The sequence below is a fragment of the Meles meles genome, chromosome 5 (genome assembly GCF_922984935.1).
Source record: "Meles meles chromosome 5, mMelMel3.1 paternal haplotype, whole genome shotgun sequence".
Lineage (NCBI taxonomy): Eukaryota > Metazoa > Chordata > Mammalia > Carnivora > Mustelidae > Meles > Meles meles.
The window spans coordinates 141,840,732-141,854,192 of NC_060070.1; the positions used below are offsets into that span (position 1 = coordinate 141,840,732).

At 58.2% G+C, this 13,461-nt stretch overlaps 1 protein-coding gene across 5 annotated transcripts in view; it reads left to right on the forward strand.

The window, feature by feature from the left end:
• JARID2 (jumonji and AT-rich interaction domain containing 2) overlaps positions 1-13,461 on the forward strand; it is a 257,277-nt gene that overhangs the window by 225,560 nt on the left and 18,256 nt on the right. For all 5 annotated transcript variants that reach the window (XM_046004327.1, XM_046004329.1, XM_046004328.1 and 2 more), the window contains 3 exons: positions 1,078-1,313; positions 8,131-9,181; positions 12,126-12,628. In XM_046004327.1, the coding sequence (XP_045860283.1) occupies positions 1,078-1,313; positions 8,131-9,181; positions 12,126-12,628 (1,790 nt within the window). The remainder of the gene's footprint in view (positions 1-1,077; positions 1,314-8,130; positions 9,182-12,125; positions 12,629-13,461) is intronic.

Sequence of the window (13,461 nt, forward strand, 5' to 3'; positions counted from 1 at the left end):
CGCTGCAGCTTCCCTGTCTATCCTGCCTTTGTCCTTCCTCCAAAGAAAGCAGCCACCACCCCTGGGATGGTGAGGGGAGACCTGTGCTGTGGGGGGAACAGATGGGAAAGGCTCAGGGGTTCCATGCAGAGGGGCCGTACCCACGGGTCTGTGATCGTCAGCTCCAGCGGTAACACAGAGAGGGAACTCCTGACAGGAACCAAATTGGAGTTTCTTATAAAAATGCGAAGCACAGTGCAGTCCTCTTCTAAATTGGCTTGGTGGGTGGCATCCAAGGGTCGGGGAGGGGTTGGGCCTCTGCCAAGCACTCCCCTTCTCCACCCCGTTCTTTCGGCTTCATCTGTAACATGGGCCTGACGCTTCTGTCCTCCTGGTCCCTTTGGATTCTGTGGGGAGCAACGTGACCTGTCAGCTGTGACTCTGGTTTGTGGGGAACAACGTGACCTGTTGGTGGTGACTCTGGTTTGTGGGGAGCAGCGTGACCTGTCAGCTGTGACCGCTATGTGGGCTTCTGGAACAGAAGCAGGTCTGGCTCCAGCTCTGACACACTCTTTCCTCTGGTCACCAATGGGGCAGGTGCAGCAGCTGCGTCCCTGACCCGTATGTGGGGGCAGACCATCCGTCTCCTGGTGCGTGTGTCTGAGGTACAGAATCTTCCTCCAGCTCCCGTCTCTCCATACGCGGGGCTGCCCTGTTCTCAGGACTCGGGATGGGACCGTTCATGTGCGTTTCTTCGTTTTAGTTTCTTTTTGTTTAAGGAGTGATGTTGATACTCCGAGGGCTGCTGGGTTTTTTTATTTCAGTAGGGATTTTTAAAAATAGATTTTCAAGCGTTTCAACCCCCGCAAGTGATTCTTTGGCTGTGCCTCGAATGGTTTTTGTCTCGGGGCCTGGGATTATTCCCGGTTTTTGTGTTGTGGGGACGGGTGGGGGGTGTTTTGACTTGGGGTCGCTCTCGAGCGTGGATGGGATTCACGGGCCGTCCAGAATGTTCTCTTTCCCTTTGCCATCAGGGCCTTGCACTTGGTGGTTACAGTCTTTGCTGTAGTGACCTCGTTCTCTCTCTTTCCTTTCTAGTTTTCAATGGTTCCAGCAGGTCAACACGGGAGAAAGAACCTGTTCAAAAACACAAAAGCAAAGAGGCCACTCCCGGGAAGGAGAAGCACAGCGATCACCGGGCTGACAGCCGGAGGGAACAGGCCTCAGCGGCCCACCCCCCAGCGGCCCCGTCCACGGGCTCCTCGGCCAAGGGGCTCGCTGCTAACCACCACCACCCCCCTCTGCATCGGTCGGCTCAGGACTTACGGAAACAGGTAAAGCCCAGCCCCGCTGCACGGGTGACCCCACCACACCGGTGACCCTGCTCTGGCCCAGAGGGTGCCTGTCTGCCAGATACCACCTCCCCATGTCACCAGCTAACCAAAGGGGGCCTGTGAGAGCCTCAGGAGATCTGTAACGAGAGGGCTCCCACCGCAGAAGGGTGGTGGTCAGAGGTAGGACGGGGAGGGAAACCTTGCCTTTGCACGGAGGGGTTTTTGCACATCTGTGAGCTGGTCTGGGGGAGTGTTCACATCAGCCCTGGAGCACGCCCCAGGTCCTGTGTGTTGGCGATGGACAGGGGAGCCTGCCCTCTGCATTACCTCTCTCCCACCCCCGTATCCCGGGCACCAGACAAGTCAGAGTCCTGTTGCTCTGTCAGGGTGATCCTAGAGAAGCTACACCTGGACAGCAGGCCTGCCGGCTGGAGTGCTGTCCAGGGACAGGCCTGGACGACTGCTCTGTTCTTCGTGTGAAAAGTTAGTGTCTCTTCTGGGACTGAGGAGCGGACGACTTGCCCGGGCATGCACTGCTGAGCTGCTCGCCTGTGCTGGGGAGCAGTGGGGGACACATGGTCTGCCCCTCAGGGTCCACAGAGCGTGGCCGCACCCAGCTCTCTAGCCTGCCTCCCACTGTCCCCATTGCAGAGTCGTAGCCGACCACACAGATACTATTGGGAACCTCCCAAGAACAGCCTCGGGCACCGCCACTGCTGATGTTCCCGGCCTTGGGCAGTGATTTCTCAGGGCCTTGGGAGGCTCGCTCAGGGGACAGGCAGGTGTCTGGGGGCCCGCAGTGGAACAGCTGTGTCCCCCAGGTCGGTGGCATTTATGCTGTCCCCGCTGCTCCTTCCTCACTGCGTTTTGAAGTCAGGGAGCTGTGGGGAAGTGCAGATGAGCTCCCCTCACAGGGCATTTATGACCCAGAGCTTTTCTCCAGAACGAACCAGAGACTGTAATCTAAGAGATGGAGTCAGGGCAAGGGTGGAGGAGCGTTCCTGCGTGGCAGTGTTCTAGAATGACGAAGGGATGGCAGGGACATGGTGGGGTCTTCGCCTTTGCGGAACTTTTCTTGCCATCTGGGCTTTCCTGTTCCTGACAATACGTGGGGCGATCTCTCCTGGACACGCGTATTCTTGCCGTGTATTCGTGTGCGTGTACGTGGGAGTGTGCGTGTGTCTCCACGTCCGTTATTAGTGTTAATCTTCGCCTTTATGGGTGACTCAGCTTGGGGGGGGGGGGCGGTGAACAGGGCGAGAATCCTGTTTTCGTTCCCAGGCTCCTCACGTACCACCGTTTCATCCTTTGCCCTGGTATCTTGAGATCGAGCAAGTACGTGTGGCATCTTTTAAACCTTGCCCCCTCTCGGCTGTCAGCCTGGGCTCCTCGGCTCAGGATGTCCCTGTGAAACTGACAGTGAGGCGTTGCATAGTTGGAGGGAAGAGGTGGGGGAACGGGGGCACCCCTCTTGCTCCCTGGCATGCAGGTGCGGCCCGTTGCACACACGTGCAGCTGGAGTCAGAGGAGAGATCCAGGGTACCCCTCGCAGGGCAGCTTCCCATCCCTGAGCACCTGCAGGAGCCTGGCTCGAGGGCTTTTCTTCAGGGGACCATCTTCGCAGGCAGGGTGTCACCATGCCCTGTGCAGGGCTTTCCTCCTACCTCCCCTCCTCCCTTGTCTTTTCACTCCAGAAGGGCCTGCCCAGGGCTCCCCTCTCACTTGGTGCTGATCACGACCTTCACTGATACCTGAACCTCTTGGCCACCGTTGTTCACTTGGAGGCAGTCACGCCCACTCCCCTGTCAGCGAGATTGGGGAAACAGAAGGACAGTTTGGAAACCACCAAATCCCGTTATGTAAAGACAGAGAAAATGAGGTCCATAAAGCTAAATTGCAGATTCCTTTGTAACCACCTGATGGAAATGACTGGAATCCGATCTTTCCTCCTTCACCGCATAAAAGATGGGCCAGAGGACATGTTGATTTTTAACTTCAAATAGTAGGATTAACTTACCCGGGTCTGCCTGAGACAGAAGGATGAATGTGGAGAGTATTCAGGGTGGTGGGCAGCAGGGGGTACAGTGTCGAGGGGGTGCTGCCCAGAAGGGGCTTCACCCTGTTGGCGCTGATGCGCACTGATCACTTGCTCTCTTGACTGTAAGAGCCCTTTCCCCGCTACCTTGCATGACGCCCAAACTTCTGAGCCTCGCGCCCTTACGAGAGCGGCGATGCTGTGCCTGTCATGCATGTGGGCCGCCCTGGGGCTGTCGGGGGCCAGTGGCAGGAGAATGTGGACATGGGCTCGGTGCCAGAGGAGCCCATGATGCCTCCGTCTTCACTGCCTTAACCTGCCCCTTGAGTGTTAATGCACTAAGTGACCGTAACACACTCCGGAAGGTAAGATGATGGCCTTAGACCCCGGGAGCAGATTCTGAAACGTTGGTTTCCAAGAGCGTCCCAAGGAGGTCGTCCTTTCCGGTGCAGAGGTTTGTGCGTCCAGTGAGTCCGGAAGTGGATTGTCAGGCCACAGCAGACGCAGTCACCTTCCCGTCCTTCCATGTGGCGCTGAGGCCAAGCCACATGGTGAGGGCCGGCAACACTCTTGGCCGGCGACACGCTTGGCAGGAAGGTCTGCCGAGCTCCCGCCTCACAATAATAAGCTGTGCACGGGTTGCCGAAACTGTCCTGGCCTCAAGGATTTGAAGAGGAGGTTTAAACTCTGATCCAAGAATTGGGAGTAGTCTCTTGTTCTTTAAGTTGTGGAAAATGAAATAGCAACGTCCAGAGAGAAGAAAGGTCAGGAGATCAGCTGCACTCTCCAGACTCTGTTTGGGGTTTTCACTGGGCTGCTTGCCAGGTTGTGCCTGTATGTGGTCTCGTGCGTGTTGGTGGCGTGGTGTTTGTGACTCTGTCACCTGGAGTGGGAGCAGGTGCTGTCCAAGGGTTAGGGGCTCCTGCCCAAATCCAGCCTCTCCTTTCTGTCCTGTGCTCCCAAGTTTGGGTCTTACTGGTTCTCTCACGCAGAGGGTCTGCCATACCAGCAGGCCTGCCCTCCTGGAACTCACTGCCTGTCTGGTGCAGTTCTGTTCGTCTCAGGCTCTTTGGTTTTCAGTCCAGGTTTTGAAGTTCAGGTGGGCTCTGCCCAGCAGCAGATGTTTCTCCTGAGCACCCTTTCCCCCGGCCCCCTCCCCAGTTCTTTTGGGCCAGAATGGGCCCAGGCTCCCGACTCAGCAGCTCCCTCTGGTGGGAGACCAGAGCCTGCCTGTGGGATTTCTGCTTGGGAAGCAAGGACAGCCTCTCAGCCTGGAACTGCCTCCTGGCCACGTGCCTGGGGGAACCGGGGCTACAGGTGACCAAGGGGGTGGTGGTGGGAGAAGAGGCTGCAGATATCTCCCCCCCCCACCTCCTGCAGAGCTGGGTGGGTTGTGGGGCAGTGGGAGGCAAAGACCAAAAACCCAGCCAGAGCTGAGAGAAGGAGAGACTTGGACAGAGGGTTTTTCAGGTCAAGTGCTTGCATGCCGAGGGCTGTCACACACACACCGTCATTAGCCCTTGGTGGATTAGGTGACCTCTCACGTGCTCTGGGCAAGGACTTCCCCAGGGCCCGTGCCAGAGACGTCAGACCCGCTGCATTGTGTGGTGTCTGAGTGACCTGGGCATGTTGTTAAGCTGAAACTCAGTGCTCGCTGCTTCTTGATAAAGTGGTGGATGGGGGAGAAACCCTCAGTGGCCAGGTGGCACCCTCTGCCTTCCCTTTGTTTTCTTTGGTAACAGTTGAATGCTGGACCCCTGAAGACAAGGACAGGCCAAGGAGTAGGCAAGTGTGTGTGCAGACAGGTGGGTCTTAGGTCGCTGGTCCCGTTTGGTCCCTATCTTAGGACATGTGGCCCTGGGTGGGATGGACAGATGGCTTCCTGGGTTGGGCCAACTTGTGAGCTGGATCATGGCCTCTGCAGGCAGGCATAACACACTGGGTGGGCTGTGGGGTGTGGGAAGAAGGAATACAGTTCACGAAGCGTGCTCTTTGCAGGCTCCGTAACTTGTTTCTCAAAATCAAGTTCATTGTTCTGATGAGTCCCGAGGGAGATGCCTTTAGCCTCTGAGCTTGTGATGTGGACGTGCATGCATAGGATTTGGATAACCGGCCGCTCTCGAGGAGGACTGTAAGGACAGAGAAAGGAAAGGAGTAGATTAACTCCTCCTCCTGGTAGAGCTGGGCAGTTGGCTGCACATCCTGGGAGTGACCACTGGTATTCAGGTTGACAGAAATAGGTAAACGCGGGGATTCTTTTTGCCACAGAAGGTGGCACAATACTTCTGTAGATTCTGCTGTGCAGGAAATGCAGGAAATTGACCTTCTCCTAACGTGCCAGGTGCCCCCAGGATGGCAGATGGATGGTCTGAGGGCCACTGCACTCTTCTCTGGGGTAGAGTCAGAGAGCTCCCCGCTCTGGCTCTCTCGTCTCCCGCAGGTACTCCGGGAGGCGGGACCGGGGCCAGAAGCATTAGGGGAACTCTGAGCCCGCTGGGGCTCCCACCCTTGCTGACCAGATCAGCATCCGCAGTGGGGGGTTAGGCTGTGGGATCTGCACTGTTGGGGCTGCGTGAAGACTTGGAAGGGGCTGTCCTCTCTGTGGTTAAGCAAAGACCAAAGGCCAAAAGGCCATGTCTTCCACTTTGAAGATTCTGGGTCCCTGAGGCCTGTGTCTTGATGGAAAAGTCTCTCTGAGTCACAGCAGGATTTCACTGTTTTTGTTTTTCTAAACGGTATGTGTTTAGTTAATGGAAGCATTTGGGGGAAAAAAATAGAGATCTTTGTGTTCGGCTCTTTCCCTCCTGTTTCAGATTCGTGGTACTCACCGTGGGAAATTTTCTGCCTCACCCCCAGGTTGTATCAGTGTATTTCTCACTTATTATTGCCAGGAAACTAGTTTTGTTTTAATTTCCTGTTCTTTTATTCCAGATCTCTGTGCCCCAGCTGATCTGGTCGGTCCTGCTTCTCTAGGTGGGGGGTGAACAGTGGCGGCCGTGGCTTTAACTCCCCCGGGCTCTGCCCTTTTCGGTCCCCAGTGGGGCCCAGCCCCTTATGGTGTCCGGACTGGCTCACCGGAAACCTGACTCCCTAGACGCCCTGCGGCTGGCTTATGGAACACAGCCTCCTACCAAGGAAGGCTCTGATCGATTGGATTGTGTGTGATGTGTGGCATATAAAGAAATAAGCTTCCTTCTCTGTCTCCAGAGTGTCCTGCTACTGGTAGTTTTCTTCCTTGTTCTCCGAGTATGTCCCTGAATCAGCCTCAGTGTTACCTGGGACCTCGTTAGAAATTCGAGTTCTTGGGCCCCATCACAGACCTAGTGGGTGAGAAACCCTGGCTGTGGGGCCCTGTGGTCTGTTTTCAGCACAAACGCTCCAGCAGGTTCTGACAGCACTGGTTTGGGTCCCGACAGGAAACTTCTGGTTTTGTTTTTGTTTTGCTCCATGTGGGCTAAGTGTGTTTTCTTGGGCTGGGATGGGGCCCAGGGCAGAGGTCCGTGGGATTCAGACGGCGTCCCGGGGAACCTGGCTCCTCTGGCAGGGCAGCTGCAGGGCCCGTGGGAGCCGCACGTCTCAGCCTGGCAGGACTTACCTAGTGTGTGATTGCAACTGGTTGGTCCGCTTCCTTGAATTGGGGGCATAGCCCCTCCTCATGGGGGTTATTGGTGTGAGAGGAGACAGCCGTGGTGGTTCTGTCTCCTGGGTATTGGGTAATTTTTAGTCGGCCTTTTGGAGGTGGTGGTAGCTGTGGTACATTGGAGTCCGTGTTTAGAACTCCCGTTGTTGATGAGAACTTGAAGCCCAAGATGCAAATGAGTATCAGAGGCCACTGGCTGGCGGAGCCGGGACGGATGTATACCCCAAACCGCGTCCCCCACAGCAGCTCCGGGCTGGGCCCTTCCTCATCTTTCAGAAGGGATGTGTTTCCGGTGTCCACCCGTCACTCTCCGGGTTTGCTTTATATAAACAAGGGTGACTTTTACGGGTCTCAGGATTACCGCTGCATCCACGGTGCGCATAGAGGCTGCTGGCTCCCGCGGTTCCCATAGAACTGAATATGGAGCTCGTCGGGGGTCAGAACCCAGGACTCTCCGTGCCGGAGAGGGCAGGCAGGCGTCCTCTGTTTGGCTGGAGAGATGGGGCACATTCCTGCTCCACGGGGCCCTGTCAGCACGACCATGGCCTGCCTGTGACCCTCATGGGAGCCGGGCCACATGAGTGCGCTGGTTCTTTTCTCTGTATGGTATTTTGGTTTCCTTCCTTTTTTAGCACCTAGATTTAAAAATTCTGTGGGCAGAGCATGCTGTTCTGTGCAGCACACAGAATGGCAGGCACGTCTTTTCTTGGAACAGGGTGTGTGTGTGTGAGAGAGAGAGAGAATGCATGTGTCCCTAAACGGTCACAGCAACTTGCTGCTGTCCGTGTCCTTAACCTGTGACAGGTGATGGCTGGCAAGTGGACAGGTCATCATCATGAAACGTGGGTTTTCTGGACGAGTACTTGGGATTGTTGTGGGATTGTTAAATCCCCCAGGAAGCCATGCTGCGGGCGGGCACCGTGTTTTTATGTGGGAGGAGGGGCACATTGCTCTAAAGACCTCAAAAGCGCGAGGCCGTGAGCCTCACGTTCCCGGCCGTGTCCATGGTGGGCCTTCGTCGAGAGCCTGGGGCTGCCTCTGCGGCTGGCTTTGTGGGGTTCCCCGCAGGGAGAGGTCGCCCTCCCGGAAGGTACTAATTCACCTTCTCCTGTTCCTCCCTCTGCTTCTCCTGCCGCCTCCAGGTTTCGAAGGTAAATGGAGTCACTCGAATGTCATCTCTGGGTACAAGTGCAACCAGTGCCAAAAAGATGCGCGAAGTCAGACCTTCACCGTCCAAAACTGTGAAGTACACTGCAACGGTGACGAAGGGGACTGTCACATACACCAAAGCCAAGAGAGAACTGGTCAAGGAAACCAAACCCAATCACCACAAGCCCAGTTCCGCTGTCAACCACACAATCTCAGGGAAAACTGAAAGTAGCAATGCAAAAACCCGCAAACAGGTGCTATCCCTCGGGGGGGCGTCCAAGTCCACCGGGCACGCCGTCAATGGCCTCAAGGTCAGTGGCAGGTTGAACCCAAAGTCATGCACTAAGGAGGTGGGGGGGCGGCAGCTGAGGGAGGGGCTGCGGAACTCCAAGAGGAGACTGGAAGAGGCACAGCAGGCCGAGAAGCCGCAGTCCCCGCCCAAGAAGATGAAAGGGACGGTGGGTGCTGCCGAAGCTCCCGGCAGAAAGGTGGCAGCGCCGGCCCCCGCGGCACCGGCCCCCGCGGAGAAGGCTCTGCTGCACGGGCATGTGAAGAAGGAGGTGCCCGAGCGGAGTCTGGAAAGGAACCGGCCGAAGCGGGCCACAGCCGGCAAGAGTGCGCCAGGCAGACAAGCACACGGCAAGACGGACGGCGCCTCCTGTGAAAATCGTTCTACCTCGCAAACGGAGCCCTTGCACAAGCCGCACGAGGCGGCTGCCAAGCCTGACAAGGGGGGCGGCCGGGCCGGCTGGGCGGCCATGGACGAGATCCCCGTGCTCAGGCCATCCGCCAAGGAGTTCCACGACCCGCTCGTCTACATCGAGTCGGTCCGCGCTCAGGTGGAGAAGTACGGCATGTGCAGGGTGATCCCCCCTCCGGACTGGCGGCCCGAGTGCAAGCTCAACGATGAGATGCGGTTCGTGACGCAGATTCAGCACATCCACAAGCTGGGCCGGCGCTGGGGCCCCAACGTGCAGCGGCTGGCCTGCATCAAGAAGCACCTCAGATCTCAGGGCATCACCATGGACGAGCTTCCGCTCATAGGTGAGGCTCTCGGGGCTGGGACAGGGTGGGAGTGGGGCGGGGAGCTCGCCCCAGGGGCCCCAGTGCTGCGGGCAGGGGCCTCCCCCTCCACACGGGAAGTTGGGTGGCGGAGCCCAGCCCTGGGCAGCGTGGTTCCTCCGGAGCCCAGTTGGCCTTGGCCTGTGCTTGCTGGCATCTGCCCCGTGTCCTCACGTGGGCTTTGCTCGGACACTTATCTTTGGCTTCACTTAACCCACCACAGTGGTGGGTTAGGAGCTCTCCCCGGGGGGGTGGGGGGTAGCGCATCCAAGATAACTTCATTTTACCCTCTTCCAAGGCCCTGTTTCCAAATACAGCCCCCTCCTGGGGTGCTGGGAGGTAGGGCCTGAACACCCAAAGGCGTGGGTAACACAGGCCAGCCCGCTTTCTCTCTGTGTCCCCCTGGTTTTTTCCTTGCCCGTCACTCTCTCTGGTGACCAGCAGGGCCCTTTCAGAGACCACAGATCCAGGGGATGGTTTAAGTTTCTCTTGAGATTGGGGACCACTGCAGAGCTCATCTCAGGGACCCCCTGTGTGAGTGAGCGTCCCGGCAGATGCGGGGGTCCTGGCCACAGGCAGAGCCCCTGTACAGGCCCTCCTAGGCTCCCATGTCCCTCCTCCTCTCCCCACCCCCGCTGCTGTTTGTTCCTCAAGGATTCACTCGCTCTGTCTGGGATGAGCTGGGTCTGCCGAGTGGGGGCTCCCTCTGGAGACAGCTGGGGAGGGTCCTGCATAACCTCTGTTTCAGCTCCAGGCCTGAGAAACAGGGCGCGTTGCTGCCTCCATCTTGGAGATTCCGAGTTTGTAGAGGCAGCGAGAAGAGCCAGTTTCAGCCATCCACGTGTCAGGAGTTGGCAGGAAGCTCGGGCTCCCTGCGAGGTGGGGTCTGATTATTGTCTCAGCAGGTGTCTGAGCGGAAATCACTTAATTTGGAGAAATCCTTGGTTTGGGGTCTGTGCTCAGCGATGGCACGCTGTCCGCGGACGGCTCAGGCTGTGGGAACAGGCTGAGCAGGTGTGAGCCTTTGGTGTGGGCTGTGCCCTGGGCGTGCTCAGAGGACACCTCTACCCCCCCGCCCCCGACTGTGGTGAGAGTCCCCCCACTCACCGTGTTGAGGACTGAGGGACAGGTGATGTCACCATGATGGCCGGTAACCTCAGAGTAGGTTTCTCTTAAGCCCGATTCCTTCCTGTAGCCCAAGGCCAAGCAGACGCGTCCCCATGGTGTGTGCGCTTGCACGCTTTGCTACTGCCCGCAAGTGTGGAGCCTTGTTTGTCACCGTCTGTGGAAGGGGTGCCAGGCCAGCCTGTCACTGTAGAGTCCTTGGGCCCCGGTCTGAGCTTGGCCTCCCCACAGAGCAAGGGACTCCATGGTTGTGCAGCAACTTCGCAGAATCTTCCCCTCCTGCATCAGCCCCTTGGGGAGCAGGGGGTGCGGGAGGCACTTTTCACGGGATGGTCTGGTGGCCCTGTGATTGGGCCGGTCAGAACAGGTGAGGAGTCCATGAAACGATGCCTTTCTATGTGGTGTGTGCATTTTCAGGTGCTCTGGGGTTCTGATGATCTCCACAGAGGGAAATAGAGAAGTTATAGGGTGCCTTCCTTCTGATCTGTGATGTGAGCCTCTGGCCGGCTGCAGTGGCTCACTGCCCTCTCCACCGCTACGCGTCCGCAGGGTGCCGCTGGCCTCCGTTCTGCCCGGTTTGCGCTGGACACCTGGAGCGGGGAGGGGAGCTCGGCCTTTGGCCGTTCCTGGCCATGGGCAGGGCAGGCTTTCTCTGTGGCCAGCCTCTCACCAGGCAGAGTTCCTTGGCATCCAGGCTGCTGCGCTCCCATCCCCTGGTCTTCTGTGGGGTTGGGGGACCTGCTCCCCCAGGGGCCCTGCGATGCTCGGCACGCCCTGCACTGGGCTGCTGTTGTACAAGAGTTCGGGCTTCTTTCACTTTGGGTAGAAATCTGTGCCTGCCTTTCAGTGACCTAAAACTCAATTTTTACTTTTCTCACCTAGCATTTTGTTAGGTATTTATCTTCTAATAGGTAGGGGCTGCTTATTCTGGAAGATTTCGTTTCTTCTCTTTTGTCTGGTGGGAGGTTGCTTTCCCAGGCCCCATGTAGACGGCTCCTCTGTGAACACTCAAGTGTATTTGGTTTGGACATGCATCTATACGGTTCTGTGATTTGATCCAGGGGGTAGTGGACGCTAGCTTTTGAGGTGGGCAGTCTCTTGGAGCATGGGATGACGAGAGTGGAGGGACAGACAGACAGCTTTGTGCCCTCTCAGGTACTGCCTTTGGCCCTGGAAATCCACTGGGATTGAAAACCAGTTAGTGTGTGTGTGCGCGTGTGTGCAAAGGGATGGGGAGAGACGGTGCCTGCTACACGTGTCTGCTTTCTGACCTCACAGCTGGTGTGGGTGACATTGGGATGCAAGTGCCTCAAAGTGTCACAGCCCCAGGCCCTGCCCTTGGGTGATGAGCCCCTGCTTCGAAACTGGTTGCCCTTGCCTCCTGGGGTGTGTGTGTGTGGGGGGCGTGCAGCGTATGTGCTGCCCCTGCTCAGGGGGGCCCTGGAAAGCTCCTCCCCACAGATCCGCAAGGCCCGCTCTCCTCTCCTTCCGTTCAGCCTCTGCTTACACGTCAGCCCCTGGGGACACCTTGTCTGAATGTCCCACCTGAGCCTGCAGACCCCGCAGCGCCGCAGCCCCTCTGCCGGCAGTATGGCCTCCGTGGCATCCCAGACTGTTCTTGTCCGTCCCTGTAGACTCGGCTCTCTGAGGGCCAGGGATTCCGTTCACTTCTCTGACCCTGGTGCCTAGTGGCGTCTGTGGCAGGTAGTGCGCGGCCCCGGACTTATCAGATGGACAGAGAAGGGCTTGTGTTCGTGCTTTTCCCTGACTGTCCCTGTGATTTGTCCCCTCACCGTCCCAGGAGGCTGCGAGCTCGACCTGGCCTGCTTTTTCCGGCTGATTAACGAGATGGGTGGCATGCAGCAAGTGACTGACCTCAAAAAATGGAACAAACTAGCAGACATGCTGCGTATCCCCAAAACTGCCCAGGACCGGCTGGCCAAGCTCCAGGAAGCCTACTGCCAGTACCTGCTCTCCTACGACTCCCTGTCCCCCGAGGAGCACCGGCGGCTGGAGAAGGAGGTGCTGATGGAGAAGGAGATCCTGGAGAAGCGGAAGGGGCCCCTCGAGGGCCACACGGAGCACGACTACAACAAGTTCCACCCCTTGCCCCGCTTCGAGCCCAAGAATGGGCTCATCAACGGCGTGGCCCACAGGAACGGCTTCCGCAGCAAGCTCAAAGAGGTGGGCCAGGCCCAGCTCAAGACGGGCCGGCGGCGACTCTTTGCTCAGGAAAAGGAAGTGGCGCGAGAAGAGGAGGAGGACAAGGGCGTCCTCAGTGACTTCCACAAGTGCATATACAAGGTGGGCCCCGGCAGGGCTGGCGGGGGCGGGGCTCTGGTTGCTGCCTGTGGCTGAGAGCAGTGTGCACCGACTGCGGGGGGGCGGGCAGGATGCAGGCCCGAGGCATCTGGCGATGGCTCGGCTTCCCAGCAGCCGTGACTGCAGGTGAGCCACTTGCCGGCTCCCAGCCTCTGATTTCCTTTGCACGAGATGAGGTGTGTGTGCCCGGGTGCTGGGGACTCAGTAGTTTGGGGGCAGACACCCACGGGCATGACCTGCCCATTCTGAGCACCCAGCCTGGCCTGGTGTGGGAGCTGTCCATGGGGGCCAGACCCTCCGGGCTTGGAGCACTTGTTTCCCTTGCTTCCTTGCCTGGATTCTGAGCAGCTTGCCAGTTCTTGGCTCTGCCTGGTCCTTCCTGATGAAGCGATGAGGACAGGCCTCCCTGCTGAGTCTCTGCAGCGTGTGCTGTCCTGAGAGGCCCCCTCCTCCCAGAGGCAGGCAGAGTCCCTATGATCCTCCCCATGGCCGCCTGCCTGCCAGGGTGAGCCGGACACCTGGTCCAGCTGTGACCTTCACCAGAGGTCTCCGCTGAATTGCCCCAGTGACCCCGGCATGGACTTCCTGGGAGGGAAGTGTCCTTAGGGAAGACCCTCGCCCAGCAAGCCAGCAGCCCCGAGCCTGGCAGCCGCATACAGAGTGGTGGTTTTCTGCCGAGCTGACAAACCTGCCTTGGGTTAGCCTCGTCACTCTCCTGTCACTGCTCAGGTCCTTGTCACGGCCTGCAGGTGGGCCCTGGCCTGTCCCTCCCTGGGGGTTCCAGTGCCCGGTTCCCACATGGAAGCTTGGGAAGG